A 15,581-nucleotide genomic window follows, 5' to 3' on the forward strand; every position below is an offset into this window, starting at 1 on the left:
CCTGCATGGCTTGTTCGATCTGCAGACGGGACTTTTTATGACTTCATTTCAACCATGGTATCAGATCTGTGTAGAGTACGACCGATAGTTGTCCCGTCAACAGATTCGTCCAGCTGAGCTGTGAATCTCTAACCTGACCCTAGCCATATGGATGTCGCTCCGCCTAGCTTCACTCACATCCATCTGGGACATCTCCCATAGAGAGTGATTTCTCCAACCAATTTTATGGTCTGGCCAATCAGGACGCAGGGCTGGAGTTTCATAGATGTGATGTAGTGGAGAAGCGACCGTGACGTGAGACTGTTTTGATTCAGACAACAATGGCGGCTCGCATCGAGGAAGCAAGCGTTAACATTGATGCTGCTATTTCTTTCATGTTGTCCAATCTACCTGATATTGTTTCATTAAAAGAACATCAGAGAACGGCTCTGAAGGCTTTTGTTGGTGGAAACCATGTTTTCACCCTTCTCCCGACCGGATTTGGCAAGTTTTGTTTTCCTGGGCGCGCCCGTGGCGGACATCTTGTCGGTTAGCGCAAACCATGTTAGGAGGCCTTTAGTCCTCGACGCGGTCGGCCCGGGATCGACTCCGACCTGCGGTGCTTTGCCGCCTGTCTTACCCCCTATTCCTGTCCGCTCACTGTCAATAAAACGCGTGCCACTAGAGCCGCAAACACATTTAAAAAAAAAAGTTTAGTTTTTTCCTGCGTCGCTCTCATCAGCGTCACGGGTTGGCTTCGGTGTGAGTGGTTGAAATAGCACGTCAATAAAGATGACAGACAAGTGCCTTATCCAGTCATATGCAAGGATTTTTGATAAGGCCCAGCCTTCAAAAAAGGCAATTCCTATGGATCTGTCCCAGATGGATGTGAGTGGAGCTAGGCGGAGCGACATACATCTGGCAAGATTCAGGTTAGTGAATCTCCCCCAGGGTCAACACCTCAGTTGCTTCTGATTCATGCTCTCTTGCCCAGCTTGTCCATGTAAGGTGAACATTCATGTCTTGGGAGGTTTGTCTACTTCTACCATAGTCTTTCAGTGCTTTGAGTAAGGTTTTATAGCCTAACTCTGCCTTAAATATCTCCACACTTTATCACTCACCTGACTGCAGTTGTTTTCTGGTCTTCAGGATGCCGTTTGTCCACTGATGTTCTCCAACATCTTCTTCAAAGAATAGCTGGATTTGTACCAAACTGAAATTTCACACATCTGTACTATTTTTTTTTTACTAGTTAGGTGACTAGTCAGGTAGTTTGTTGCACTGGATTTTATTTAGAGGTATCAGAGGAGAGAGCGCCACACCATGTCTGGCGTTCTGTTAACTGTGACATCATCCAGAGAAGACGGCTCACCCGCTATTACCATCTAATGTAGACCAGATTACTGGATCAATGTGTGCTTCTGTGCTTTTTTGTCTCTCTTGTTGTGTCTCTGTTCTGTCTTCTGTAACCCCAGTCGATCGAGGCAGATGACCGTTCATACTGAGCCTGGTTCTGCCGGAGGTTTTCCTTCCTGTTAATGGGTGGTTTTTCTTCCCACTGTCGCTTCATGCTTGCTCAGTATGAGGGATTGCAGCAAAGCCATAGACAATGCAGACGACTCTCCCTGTAGCTCTACGCTTCTCCAGGAGTGAATGCTGCTTGTCAAGACTTTGATGCAATCAACTGGTTTCCTTATATAGGACATTTTTGACCCAATCTGTATAATATATGATTGAACTTGACTTTGTAAAGTGCCTTGAGATGACATGTTTCATGATTTGGCGCTATATAAATAAATTGAATTGAATTGGACCATGTGTGATTGACCTTCCACTTTTATGGACTGCTTTGTTTTGCTCAATCTCCTAAATCCAAATAAAACACATTAAAGTTTGTGCTTTTAGTTGTACTTGCGTGTATTTGACTAAATCGCTTTCTGTTATTGCAGAACAGTTGTCGATGACGGTCTAAATTAGGGATTCTTCGGCGCCAGTCCTGCAGCTTTTCTATGTGTCTCTGCCTCAACACAAGTCCAATAATCAGACCATTAGCAGGACTCTGGAGAACTTGTCTGCATCCAAATGCTTCTAATTATAGCTCACAGCTCTTGTTCCTAGTTCCTGTTCCACAGGGAACAGTCATCAGATCCTTCAGTAGATCCAGACAAATCGAATAGAATTTTTCTAATCTGTCCAGAGTTCAACAGTGAGAACTCTATCGTGAGCTCGGCTGATTCCAGACAGCCTTTAACTCCGGTGATTCTAGTTAAATCCGGGCCTACAGCCTTCCAAGAAAGAACTATAAAGTGTGCGATCTTTTAGTTAATTTCTGAGGAGGGCTGTGCGTATATGTCATGTATAAGCGCATGTCACACAAAGAATTGTGAGATTCCTTATATCTTATTAGTGCCGGTAACGGACCTCGTGAGGTTCCTATGCTAAAGGAGTTCCTACCTCCTTCCTTACTGACTGCACTATTCGGACAGCACTTATCATGGCGACCGCTGACGCACTTCCTGTTTGGCTAAAGTGTCCTTTAAAGTGTTCTTACCCAAAAGACGTATTTGGATGCAGCCCTTACCTGCATACTGAGGATGTAATCCAGCCATTTGATGGTGTTGAACCAGGGACACAATCTAACTGGACAACGGACCTTGAGGACTGGAGTTGAAGGCCCCTGTTTTATTTATTCGTTCACACATTACAGTTTAATCACTGTTACTTTAAATATGATCTTTGTCTAATAGTGTATTTACTCACACTTTGGTATTTTTGTCCCATTGGATTGAGTTCAATATTACATATTGTCAAATGCTGTTCAGAATTTGGAAAAGCAAGATGTGGAAGGTATGTTAAGCATGAAGAAAAGACATTAAATGCACAAAATTATTCTAACTTTTTTAGTTGTTCCATCTTCTAACATACAAATATACAAGGTCCTAAGAAATCAGTGTTTAATTTTCTTTGATTTATTTCTGATTAAAACCTGTTTTTGTCTAACTTGCTGCACGAGATGTTGAGTTTTATCACACTGAATCTACATAAATGCAATGTTGTTCAAAATTAAAAGGTAAAATCTCAAATCAAGCATCAAAAATGGTTTTATTTAAAAAAAAAAAAGACATTTTACAACCAGAATGTATATATCAATGTTCACAAAATGCTATAAAGAACAGACATTTAGTTTAGGATAATCCAGACCGACCCAAGGGCTACAGATCATTAAATGTAGCCAAAAAAAAAAAAAAAAAAACAACTAAAAAAGTTCTTTAACACACTACCATTAAGAATAAAGCTTCTACCTTATGTTGGATTATAATTTCTGGATCACAGATCCAGCTACCATCCATGCATTTTCAAGGTACATGTTTCCTACTCTAACAACCAGAACAATATCATCTGAAGAAAAAAAATTTGAAATTTGAAAAGTTGAGGAGCTTAAACTAAGAAATGTTTACGAGTTGTGCCCTTTGTGATGCACTTAGACATAAGAGGGTGCATAAAAACTCAGTCAATAACACCTGAGAAAATCAAAAGCAACCACAATATGAGAAAAAGAAAACAGCAGCAGAACAAATCTTTAGGGAAAAGGTCGTGCAGCGTTTCTACAAAACTACTACGCCCATTTTTACAAAGAAGATATTTAATAGAAGAACGAACATCCGCTATTTAAAAGGCGAGTCGTCAAGCAGAGGAAAGAAAATGTCTGATCAAAGAAATCTCTTTAGGTGACGCAAATGTCGCCTCTAAAACACTCTCAGGGGAAGCACGGTAGTGGCACTGTCATGCTGTGCCGCTCTTTTTCATTCAGAAAAACCAAGGAGACCGGTCACAGCTGAGGAACTGATAGGTGGAGGCTAGAAGAGCAACAGGCTGTACACACTTTACAACAACGATCTATAATGGAAGAGCGAACAACCGAAACAAAAACCACAAACAAAGACGCATCGACTCATCAAGTATATCAAAGAAAGTCTCCCCGAGGAGTGTTTTGGTGAGCAAAGAGAGCTCTGTGTGTAGCTACAGATGCTTAAAAAAACACCTCAAACGCCCTCGGTGACGCGTGGAAGTGACCTGATCTGTTTCTTTGAGAGCACCAATGAAAACGGTCCCCAACAGGACAACGATGGGTGGAGCCAACAGAAATGTCATTTGAAGCCAGGACACTATGAGAACTGACAAAGAGAAAATGAGCAGCGCTGCTCCTCATAACCTGTGAGAAGAACAGTGATCCAGGATATTCCTTTAAAGTCTTTCTCCCACCTAAACACCGATGAAGGCCTGTCCCCTCTGCAGTGGAAACCCGCAGGAAGCTCTTGACAGTAAACACCATCCAGCTGCATTTTAAACACCTGCAACTCCGGGCTTACTTGGACACATTTTCATAAATGTAGGCGGTGCGGGAAATGCGCCAAAGTGACAGAAGACGGGCCTCGGATTGTGAACCTTAGAGGTTCTGCATCAACCATTCGACTAGTGGGGGCGGGGTCATCTACGGCTTTACAGGGAAATTCAGCTTGGTGACGTCTTTGGTGTTGCTCTGACTGTCGATCAGCACCAGCAGATTCCTCTGGTGGTTCTCTATGATGTGGGAGACGCTGCTGAAGTACTGAAGGGCAACAAAGAGAGAAAAAACAACAACAAGCATTTTTATCGTTTGAGAAATATTTTCTAGAGTCAGAATGCTGGACTGTTTCGTGAAACAAGTAGCGGCACATATCTGATTCAATTTAGACATTTAAGCTTCGCTTTAAGGCATGTACTGAATGAACGTCCTTTTAATTTTGGTCTTTTGACAAGTCTTTACAACAAAACTATTTAACAGATTGTAAAAATAAGAAATAGGGGGGTAAGCTTTCATTCATTTTGGATTTTCTATCTTCCACGGAGGGTCATGCATAAAGTGTCCATAGGAGCAGGGGCGGCCCAAGGTTTTATGGGGCCGTGAGCAGAATTGGATTCTGGGCGTTTCAGTACAGTTTTGGTGCAATCTGGAATAAGTTTAATTATGGATAACTGGTTATTATTTGCTGCTCGTTGTATTTGTGAACAAAGCTAGCTCTAACACAAAGACATTTTTTTTAATATTGTAACTATTGTAAAACAATGCATATTATTGTTTTTCACATTTACAAGGTAAACTTGTCAATTACCTCAAATCTTAAAGGAAAAATAATCAATAATGACACCGAGTATTTCGGAACAACACACAAAACAGATTTTTTTTACTGGCTTCCATGTTTGCAGATTGCTGATTTTTTTCCCCAACACAAAATACCAAAAGCTGCGCTCTGTTTGGGCAACCCTGGGAACTCTCATATGATTGGCTCCGGAATCAGGAAGTAAACACGGGCTACACACTGCCCTTAAAGTGATCCTGCACCGTACTTCTAGGTTTGAATGGAGAGGAGAGGACTGATTGTTTCCATTCGGGGTGACAAATGAGAATGATTTTGGTTAATTTGACAGTAAATTTCTTACTTGTTTCTCCTTTAAATTTGAAAAAGATATTTTAATTCATGCTTAAAGTGTCAAATTTCATAGTATTCTCATTATCAGTTAACAAATATAAAATTTATACATCCATGGTATGGGTTGAAATTGAATCATTTTGGTGTTCCCTTATTGGTGTGGGGGCCCTAAGAAGTGGCCGTGTTTGGTCATGCCCTGGCCCGGCTGTGTATAAGAGCATAAGTATATAAATATATAGTACTTCCAACTAATTTGGGAAAAATTGCACTTATCAAGTTGCAAAGAAACACCACAGGTACTGGTATAATTCTGGCAGGATTAAAGACCACCCATCTCGTCAGATTTGGTAATGATCGTAGAAATCGGCAGCTTGCCTGGCAAGAACCCGGCTTTTACTTGGGGTCCACACGTTTTCTCTCGTACCGTTTCCAGAAGCTTAATGTCTTGGCAGCTTTTTCCATTCTAAAACCTGTTTTGATGTGAGTTAGAAGACATTGGAGGACCTATATTTGTCTGAGTTTCAATCATCTAGTTCAAGGGTCTGCAACCTGCGGCTCCTCAAGGCCCTGAATAGAGGCCCTAAAAACAACCTTTGACCGAAAATGATAAGCAGCCGAGCAAAGTTTTAAAATACAGCCTAATAAAAAAAAAAAAGAAGAAGATTATGCTGCCGGTAGTTTTTCCTGTTTTTATGACACATCTTTTGGTTAGGTAGTGGTGTAAAGGCTGCATACACCTGATCTAGTTGATGATTGGAGGTGAAGTGAAGAACGTCTCACATTAATTATTCCAAATACACTGTAAAAAGGGAACTAAAAGTAAGTCATGAATTGAATGTTTTTTTTTCTTTATTTAAGCAGGTGAATAAGACTATTTGCCAATGGAATAAGATTTTTGCACTTAAAATAGGAACATTTCATCTCTATCATCTTATTTCAAGGGGAGGATATCTAATTATCTTATTGTAGGGGTAAAAATACGCAACCTTATCTTTTTGAGCTATGGGAGGAAGCCGGAGTACCCGGGGGGAACCCATGCACGCACAAAGAGACCAATGTAGACTACAGAAAGGCACTGCCTAGGATGTGAACTTAAAACCTTCTTGCTGCGAGGAAACGATCCTAACAACTGCAGCCCCATCAAAGCAGCATGTTGCTTTATCGTTCCACCCTGGATGGCTTTTCCAGAACGCTGCAGCCTGCGTCCTCACTAAGACTAAGAAAGTAGAGCACATCACCCCAGTTCTAAAGTCCTTCCACTGGCTCCCTGTATCTCAGAGAATAGACTTTTAAATCCATCTGTTAGTCTATAAATCCCTGAATAGCTTAGTACCTAAATACATCACAGACTTGTTATCAGTGTATCAACCCTCCAGACCACTCAGGTCTTCTGGCTCCAGTATACTCTGCAGAACTAGAACCAGAACCAGAACCAAACATGGAGAAGCAGCATTTAGTTCCTATGCTCCGCTTATCTGGAACAAACTTCCAGAAAACTGTAAAAGTGCGGAAAGCCTGAGTTCCTTTAAATCTAGATTAAAAACACATCTGTTTAGGATCGCCTTCAACTGTTCTAGTTAACTAAATTACCACTTCTTTGTTCTAATTTCTATCTACATTTTATTCCTACTTGCTTTTATTCTGTTTTATTTTGCTATATTTTAATCATGTAAAGCACTTTGCATTGTCTTTGTACTGAATTGTGCTATATAAATAAATTTGCCTTGCCTTGCCTTACCCTTTAAGGCACTGTTAAAAAAAAGTAAAAAATTAATAGGACATTCCAAAAAAAGGTAAAAAACAAAGCAACTGGACTTGTTTTCCGTAGTTGAAGACGTTTCGCTTCCTCTCCCGGAAGCTTTCTCAATTCAAAAAGAATGAATTGAGAAAGCTTGAGAAAGCTTCCGGGAGAGGAAGCGAAACGTCTTCAACTACGGAAAACAAGTCCAGTTGCTTTGTTTTTTACCTTTTTTTGGAATGACCATGACCTGGATGACTGAGAATCTTCACCAGCTTAATAGGACATTCATCACCAAGATAAATGCATCTACAGTAACATTCATCCTGCAACAGTCTGACACGTTTTTAAATTAGTCTGACGTTAGCGATCCTGATGAGGAAGCCGTACCTCCTCTCCTTTCTTCTCTCTTCCCAGAGCGTACTGCCTCGTGCTCGGCATGTAGCGGATGGGGATGTTGTAGACCCTGCTGTTGTAAAACACCACTAACGTGTAGGGCTGCTGCACGTCCTGACTGGAGCTCTTCCGCACCATGAACGCGCCGTCCTTAAAGAGAAAACCCACCGGGTCAAAGCCCAACAGCTCAGTGGAGGCAACGCTTGCTCCCCTCCACGTCCCCGGATCGGGATCCATACCTTGTTGCACTGCATCAAGGCGTCGTCCGCGGCCTTGCGGTCACACGCGCTGGCGAACCAGGGTTTGTTATGAACGTCCGCGTCCTGAAATCAAAGCAGTTGCTGAGCTGAAACGTCTTAAATCGTCTTAACTCTGCGCGTGGAAGTGGACCGGAGAGCACACCCTGTCTTGGTCGGATGAGGCGTTTTCAGGCGCAGCGGCACTTCCCCTCTCAGCGGGCTCTGGGACAACAAAACAGAAGACCTTGGATCAGTTCATTTTGAAAAATGAGAGGTTTGAACATGCTTCTGAACCCGGTGAGGACCAGAACTTACTGGGTGGTGTCAACTGTGGCAGAGGGATTCTGCAGGAAAGTAAAAAAAAAAAAAAAAGTAAATTCACTGCAAGAAGTGGCGATTTAAAGGCTGATTTTCTTCATGTTTTTAGCACTAGAAACGCACTGGCAAGGGTTAAATTAATTGTTTGGGTAAAATGCGCGTAGCACGCCTTACTTTGGTCGTTTTAGATCCAGTGAGAAAGCTTTGGGGGGCGGCTTCTGCTCAGTGTGCATCGCAGGCAGGGAGGCACCTTCGAAAACACAGACAGCCTGAAATTAGCTGTTCCTACTTTGTTATTAGCGTGAAGACAGTTTCCCAAAATAGCTTCATGCAGAAGTACTCGCTCCCTTTCAACTGTTTCACATGCTGTAATAACAGGAACGCGAACCTCGATGTGATTAAATTGGCCATAAACACAAGGCAGACGGATAATTATATATGGTTTGTCAAGTTTTTTTGACGTTAACCCATTTGGATACGATTTAATTTTGGGGTATCAGGGTAAAGGGAGCTGAAAAGAAATGCACACCACACCTTTTAGCTTTAGTTTCTGAAGAAAAATGGAAAGCAGTGCATAATTGTGAAGTGGAAGGAGAATGAAATTCATCTACGTTTAGATGCAAAAGAGTTAAGGGTGTTGAATGAAAAAAGGTAGATCACTAATTTCCCTGCCTCTTCACAAATATGTATAAAAGGGGCCTAGTCACATATTTTGATCGTTAAAAGAAAACCTAAAAAAACATATATTCATCTTCAAATTAAACAATATATGCCACCGTCATATATTCACTACTGATAGTGTTCATTTAGTCTGAAGAGGTTAGATACATTTCCAGAATCTCTAGGAATGCAAAAAATTTGAACGTAGTCTCTCCAGGTACGACGAGGTTATCTTTATATTCTGACTGGGTCATATTTTTGAAGTTGTTCAGTTTTCTCTGTTCTTTATTGTGGTTTTTGAACAAGTGAACGTCACAGTATTTTCTGTTGTGCTGCTAAACAAGATCATGGACTTCCAGCTGACCAATTTGATAAAGCCAACGTTTTTTTTTCCTCTACAATTTTGTAGTCTAAGCTGAAGGATGCTGAAGCTACTAGTGGATAAGTCAAAATGTTCATTACACTGTCCCCCAGCATGCCACCAAAACGTCCAAACGGAGTGGTGAGAAACACTCTGCGACTGGGAACGGTGTGGGGGTGTGAGGTGCCTCCTTTGCATTTAAAGAGACAGCACCGAAATAAGTTGCTCTCAGACGCGCCTCAGAACGAGGGTAAAAACGGGGGATGTGGGGCAACAATAACGATGAATTCAGACCAAAGCATTGCAGTTCCACTTGATATAGACCACAACTGAATGGTTTAAATGTGAACAGGAATGCATTAAAAAAAACAAGATGTGGCTCCTTTAAATTGAGTCATTGGCACTAGAGACTGGAGATTACACCAAAACAATAAACGCTACTTAAAAATAGACCTTGCTTTCCGTTCAGTGGAAGGAAGAATCTTGTTTAATAACCTTTTTGCCCCTGTCAGATTACTGATGATGTCGTTTATGTTAATGCATCCGCTGCCTCTCAGCATATGCTGGACGCTGTCTATCAGGGAGCATTACAGTTCTTCACTGTGCTTTTTATTCTCGGGTCAACTGGCCATCATTATCAGCCCGTAGACTCATGCGTTGGGACATTTTTCATCTATAAAGCTGTCCTTGGACTGTTCCCGTCTTATTTATCCTCCTACATGACTACTTAGACAGTCCAGCCACATTCTCAGGAGCTTATCTCCTTCAGTGCTCCGTTATTACGTACGCAACTTGGAGAGAAAAAAAAAAAGCATTATCTTAGTTCGCCACGTCAACTTTAGCCACACTAAGGCAGGATCTGAAACTATCCACTTTGATTCCTCTGGGATTGTTTAAATTTATAAAAAAAAACTAAAGTCTTCCTACGAAACTTGCTCTTGTCTTTAGGTCACATTTCATTGGCTGTTGTAACTTGAATGTTTTAATTTTTATATTGTTAGAGTATTTGTGACTTTATTGTATAATCAAAACAGGTGGAGCTCAATGAGAAGATTTGTAGAGAAAAAAGTTTAAGAAAACAAATGTTTATTAAATAAAAATAAATCCCTCCAGCTGCTGAATTTTTAGGTCGGCCAGATCTAAATTCCTTTATCCTCTTTCTTTTCTCTCCAGCAAAAGCCTTGTGAAATTATTACTTTGTAAATAAATGACTCGGAGCCTGACTCTTCTCATCGGTAAGTCCGGGTGACATTCGCGCCTGCACATCTAATCTGCCCGGAGTGTGACTTTGATTCACAGGTGTCATGAATTAATCCGATCGGATGAAGAATGACACTTATTGACCACGGAGAATCCTAAAGAATAAAATTAGAGACCAACGGGAAGTCACATGGAAACCAAACGCTATAAGAGAACAGATATGATTATTACTTTTTACGCTTTTTAATTTACGTTTACTGTTTCTATGCTTATGTACTGCAATTTTAATGCCCCAGCACCCCCTATTAGCAAGCTGCCATTGGTCTATCAGAAATAATCTTAATGAAATAAATATAAAGTTGGAGTTGTGATCAACAGACAACAGATGAAAAAAACTGTACTTGTATGAATGCTTTTGCACTGCAAGGAGATCTTTATGCTTTATGATGATTTACACTATACAAATGAGAAACAATTAATGCAAAAATGCATAACCTTTGAGGGAAAAATATGGCCACAGCACTGACAGTCTCTTTATTCCACTTACTTTCAAATTGTCTTGGTTTCAAATCTTGTCTCTGCAATAAAAGTCATCATTAGTGTTCAGAATCACATAGTAAAATGTACCTTATCAGTGGAAAGTCTAGTTAAATAGCCTTCCCAGAGGGAAAGCTTCATCTATGAGACTTTATTATAGACATTCCTACCGGCAGTGCGGGCGGTTTTGGTGACCTCCTGTAAAAACAATGACTTGTCAGATACTTTCTGGATCCTCTCTGACCAAGTAAACATCAATCATGCGTTCACAGGGTGAGTAATGCTTACTCTCGCGGTAAAGGTTTAGGTGGAAGCGGAAGGGGAGGAGCTCCTGAAGGTTTGAGACTGGGACCTATGAGAGAGAACAGAGTACAATGTCTCTAAAATGTCTTTTTATGTCAACACAGCCAGCCCAATTATTCCAAAGCATATTTTTGAACACATTCAAAAATCTTTTCATTTAAAAGAGCTCTTTGTCTTTTGGATCCAAAAAAAAGGTTAAAAGGTAAAACAGGTGTCTATAAAGCCTGGAACTCCACACCACTCCAGATATTTTGAATTGAGAAAGCTTCCTGGATGGGAAGCAAAACGTCTTCAGCTTCAGACCAGAAGTCCAGTTGTTTTATTTTTTTAACCTCTTTTTTTTTTTTGGCTTGATCATGACCTGGATGACTGAGAATCTTCACCAACAGTTTCTCTTTCGAACGAATACTCACTGTCATTTTGATCACAGAGTTCATATTCGTCGTCGTCTGTGGGTTGCTGGGCCTGGAAAATATGTAGACGTACAGTTCATGTCCAATTTCTGCTGAGTCTAGATTTTTAAACCCACCGTTTCACGTTCGAGGATACTCACAGAAGGCGTGGATCCCCACTTGTTCAGCCTGTGAAAAAGAAATCGTTACGGGTAAAACATTGGCAAAACACTGTTCCAGTTCAATGAAACAAAAAAAAAAAAATTGAATAAATCTATCAAGTGTTTTGATTGAACTGTTCCTACCTAGGGCTGGGTTTAGGCAAAGAAGGACACTGTTTTAAAGGCGGTGGACAAAATCTACAAAGGAAAAAAACAAGATTTAAGAAGTATTTTCAAAAGTTTTTTTTTTTTATCACGATTAGGAGTATTTTCATCATTTACTCAAAACTAAGTACAGTGCCACGCAAGATTTGTCATACCTCTTGATTTTTTTCTAAGGGTTATGCTGTAAAAAACACACACCTTCATGTGTTTTACCGTGTTAGACCAACACAAAGTAGAGAAGAAATGTGACATGAAAGGAAAACTATAGTTTTTAACATTTTTTACTAATGAGTATCCAAACAAAAATCTTTTTGTTCACATGAACCACCTTTCTCCCTTTCACAGCAGCAAGTTTTTGATGGTTGTCTAGCTTTAGACATCTTTCTTGGTTAGAATCAATAAAGAGCGTCCAGGAACGTACATTTTCAAGGTTTATAACAAATCCTTAATTGGATTTAGGTCAAAACTTTGACTAGGCCATTGTAACGCCTGGAAAATGCTGTGATATAAACCTTTCTGTTGTACCTTTGGCTCTTTATTTAAAGATGTCTGGTAGAAAGTGAACCTCTGCCCCAGTCTCAAGTCTAATGGAGCCTCTAACATATTTTTAGATTTCATTTGTGAATAATGTTACAAAATTGCTGTATAATTCTTCTGTCTACACCACAGTTATGCATCATTTTCTTGGTGGTCAGTAATGTTTAATCTTAATAATATACACTGCCATTAGTTGCTGTAAAAATGTGAAAAACTAACAATGGGTATTAATACCTTTGCAAGGTTCTGTATAAAAAAACATAAACATAAATTGCTGTGAAATGGCTGACTGACATAATACTTATACATTATGATTCCTCATTTTGCAACCAAGGTTTTATAATTAATGTTTTTTTTTCAGCAGCTTGTCTTCACTTTTTGTACAGTTGCAGCTGTTTTAATCATTTAGATATATTTCTAGAGCGTGTGACGAGATAGATTAAAGGAATTCTGGTGGAAGAAATGCTTTTCTAAAATCTCCATTTAGGTTTTCGTATAACTTTGGGGGCTTTTTTTAATTTATCTTTATTTTTTTTTTTTTACATTTTATAGCATCACGAACAAATCCTTCACTGTTTTTTGTGACAGACCAACTCAAAATAGTGCATAACTGTGACAAGGAAGGAATATGATCAATGCCCTCTAATTTTGTTTTACAAATAAAAACTGTTGTATTTATACGTATGTCAGCCTATTGAGGATGAAACCCCTAAATAAAATAACGTGGAGCCGACTGCCTTAAAAAGTCAGCCGTTAGCCTACATGTCTGTAATCTATTCTCAGCATAAATTCGGCTGTTTTATGAAGGCCTCAGAGGTTTGTCGGAGAACAATAGCAAACAATAAGCAGAGAAAAAGTGGAACAATTTACAGGAAGTGAGGTTAGAAAAAGATATCGCAAGCTTTGGACATCTCACTTAGCGCTGTTTACTTCATTACCTGAATGCATGAGTATGATGCAACTGCAACAACTCTGTTGAGGCCAAAAGTGCCTTTTTTATCGCCTAAATTCAAAACATCTGTGTGTGAAGTGAAAACTAACATCACCCTGAGCATACCATCCCCGGTGCAAGCAGTGGTGGCAGCATTGTGCTCTTTCCCTGACACAACCGGGAATCAAACCCAGTATCATAAACACAGATAAAATTGTGTTTATGATACAAAATTGTGTTTATGATACAAAATAATTTTCCTTTCCACTTTAGAAAAACACACTTTTTGGTATTGCTTTATCACATTACATTTCGATTACACACGCATTTAGGGTTGTGGTTGCACAATGGAAAAGTTCAAGTCATGTGAAAACTTCTGCTGATGCACACACAGCATCTGGAGCCACGGCACAGCGACGAAGTCTGAAACTGACCTGCTTTTCTGGGGAGGAGTATATGCCTTCTGGAGAAGTGACAAAAATAAAAGTGTAACAAAACTGTGTTGCACATATCACTGTTCCAGTTGGATAATTATAGTTCACTGATATATGGTGAAGTTACAACAGCATACCTCTTTTTCAGGTTCTTCGTATAAATCTGTTAAAAAAACAAAGACAGAATCGGTCAGGCAGCAGAAGGGTCACCTCTGTCTTTGAAGCCATGTTGTGAGACCTTTATTCTTCTAAGACGTGCAATTGAATAAACTATCGGACATTTTCATTCATATTTAATTATGTTTTACACTTTTCAGAGCATACATGCATCTTACATGTTTAACTAGCCTTATCCTTCAGCTACTTGGATTTACCGTCAGACTTTAGCCACTTAGCGGTTAGCCACTATAGCCTTAGCCTAACACCTGTAGGACTAGCTAAAAGTCATTGTTTAAACCCAGTTAACAAATGTTAGCATGCTAAAATGTAATGCTACATAATATACAAAGAAATGCCTGTTATCATGCACACATAGCATTTGCTCATACTTGCATGTACACATTATTATCAGTAGCAGCCATCAGACATTTTCATTCATATTTAATCACATTTTTAAGTTTTCAGAGCATACAAGCGTCTTACATATTTAACTAGCCTTATCCTTCAGCTACATGGATTCACTCTGTCTTTATCCGCTTTGCTTTTAGCCACTAGCCTTAGCCTAACACCTGTAGGACTAGCTAAAAATCATTGTTTACATCCAGTTAACAAATGCTAGCGTGCTAAAATGTAATGCTACACAAACTACAAAGAAATGTCTGTTATCATGCACACATAGCATTTGCACACATAGCATTTGCACACATAGCATTTGCGCATGCTTGCATGTACACATTATTATCAGTAGCAGCCATCAGACATTTTCATTAATATTTCATTATGATTTACACTTTTCAGAGCATACATGCATCTTACATGTTTAACTAGCCTTATCCTTCAGCTACTTGGATTTACCGTCAGACTATAGCCACTTAGCTGTTAGCCTCTATAGCCTTAGCCTAACACCTGTAGGACTAGCTAAAAGCCGTTATTAAAACCCAATTAACAAATGTTAGCATGCTAAAATGTAATGCTACACAATACACAAGAGAAATGCCTGTTATCATGCACACATAGCATTTGTGCATGCTAGCATGTAAACATTATTAAATAAATCAGAAGGGCTGGTACTTTCTAAGCGGGAGACTGTTTTGACAGTCCCAAAGGTCTCGCAGGCACTTTCTGCATCACATATGGCAAATAAAAGTGCTGTGTAGGGCTGGACGATATATATATAAAAAATCACATCAATAAAATGGAAATCATATTGATTGATGTGCAGCCCTGACCAATTTATGTTGTTGCTTAGCAACCTATTTTTAGATAAAGTACCCACAAACGCTGAATTCAAACTCAATCCTTTATTCTACCAACTTTTTACCAAAACTACTTTTTTCTTTTTTAAAGTTTTTAAAAAAGAAAAAAGAACGCCTGTTCTCTGAACTTTTTGAAGGGGGCGGAGCTTAGGTGGGTCTGTGTTTGTGATTGGTTGGGAGGATGTAACGACTGTAATATTAACCTACATGATAGGCTAGAATCATTGATACAATGTCTATAAATCAATATATATTTATATTATCGTCCAGCTCCAGTGCTGTGTGGTGAGCTCAGTTTGGCTGCATTTCACCACGGTGGGAAATTATTTTGTCATACAACGCTA

The 15,581-nt window shown here is 39.7% G+C and overlaps 1 protein-coding gene across 1 annotated transcript in view; it reads right to left on the bottom strand.

Moving 5' to 3' along the window:
* Positions 1 to 3,064: 3,064 nt before the first annotated feature.
* The window catches only part of blnk (B cell linker), a 60,991-nt gene continuing 48,474 nt past the window's right edge, over positions 3,065 to 15,581 (bottom strand). Inside the window, exons 11-24 of the mRNA XM_021316339.2 lie at positions 13,960 to 13,985; positions 13,823 to 13,851; positions 11,900 to 11,953; positions 11,756 to 11,783; positions 11,616 to 11,667; positions 11,188 to 11,251; positions 11,070 to 11,097; positions 10,910 to 10,940; positions 8,316 to 8,391; positions 8,139 to 8,167; positions 7,987 to 8,045; positions 7,824 to 7,907; positions 7,579 to 7,734; positions 3,065 to 4,588 (exon numbers count right to left, since the gene is read on the bottom strand). Of these exons, the coding sequence (XP_021172014.2) occupies positions 4,472 to 4,588; positions 7,579 to 7,734; positions 7,824 to 7,907; positions 7,987 to 8,045; positions 8,139 to 8,167; positions 8,316 to 8,391; positions 10,910 to 10,940; positions 11,070 to 11,097; positions 11,188 to 11,251; positions 11,616 to 11,667; positions 11,756 to 11,783; positions 11,900 to 11,953; positions 13,823 to 13,851; positions 13,960 to 13,985 (833 nt within the window). The 3' untranslated portion in view covers positions 3,065 to 4,471. The remainder of the gene's footprint in view (positions 4,589 to 7,578; positions 7,735 to 7,823; positions 7,908 to 7,986; positions 8,046 to 8,138; positions 8,168 to 8,315; positions 8,392 to 10,909; positions 10,941 to 11,069; positions 11,098 to 11,187; positions 11,252 to 11,615; positions 11,668 to 11,755; positions 11,784 to 11,899; positions 11,954 to 13,822; positions 13,852 to 13,959; positions 13,986 to 15,581) is intronic.

The sequence above is a fragment of the Fundulus heteroclitus genome, chromosome 22 (genome assembly GCF_011125445.2).
Source record: "Fundulus heteroclitus isolate FHET01 chromosome 22, MU-UCD_Fhet_4.1, whole genome shotgun sequence".
Classification (NCBI taxonomy): domain Eukaryota; kingdom Metazoa; phylum Chordata; class Actinopteri; order Cyprinodontiformes; family Fundulidae; genus Fundulus; species Fundulus heteroclitus.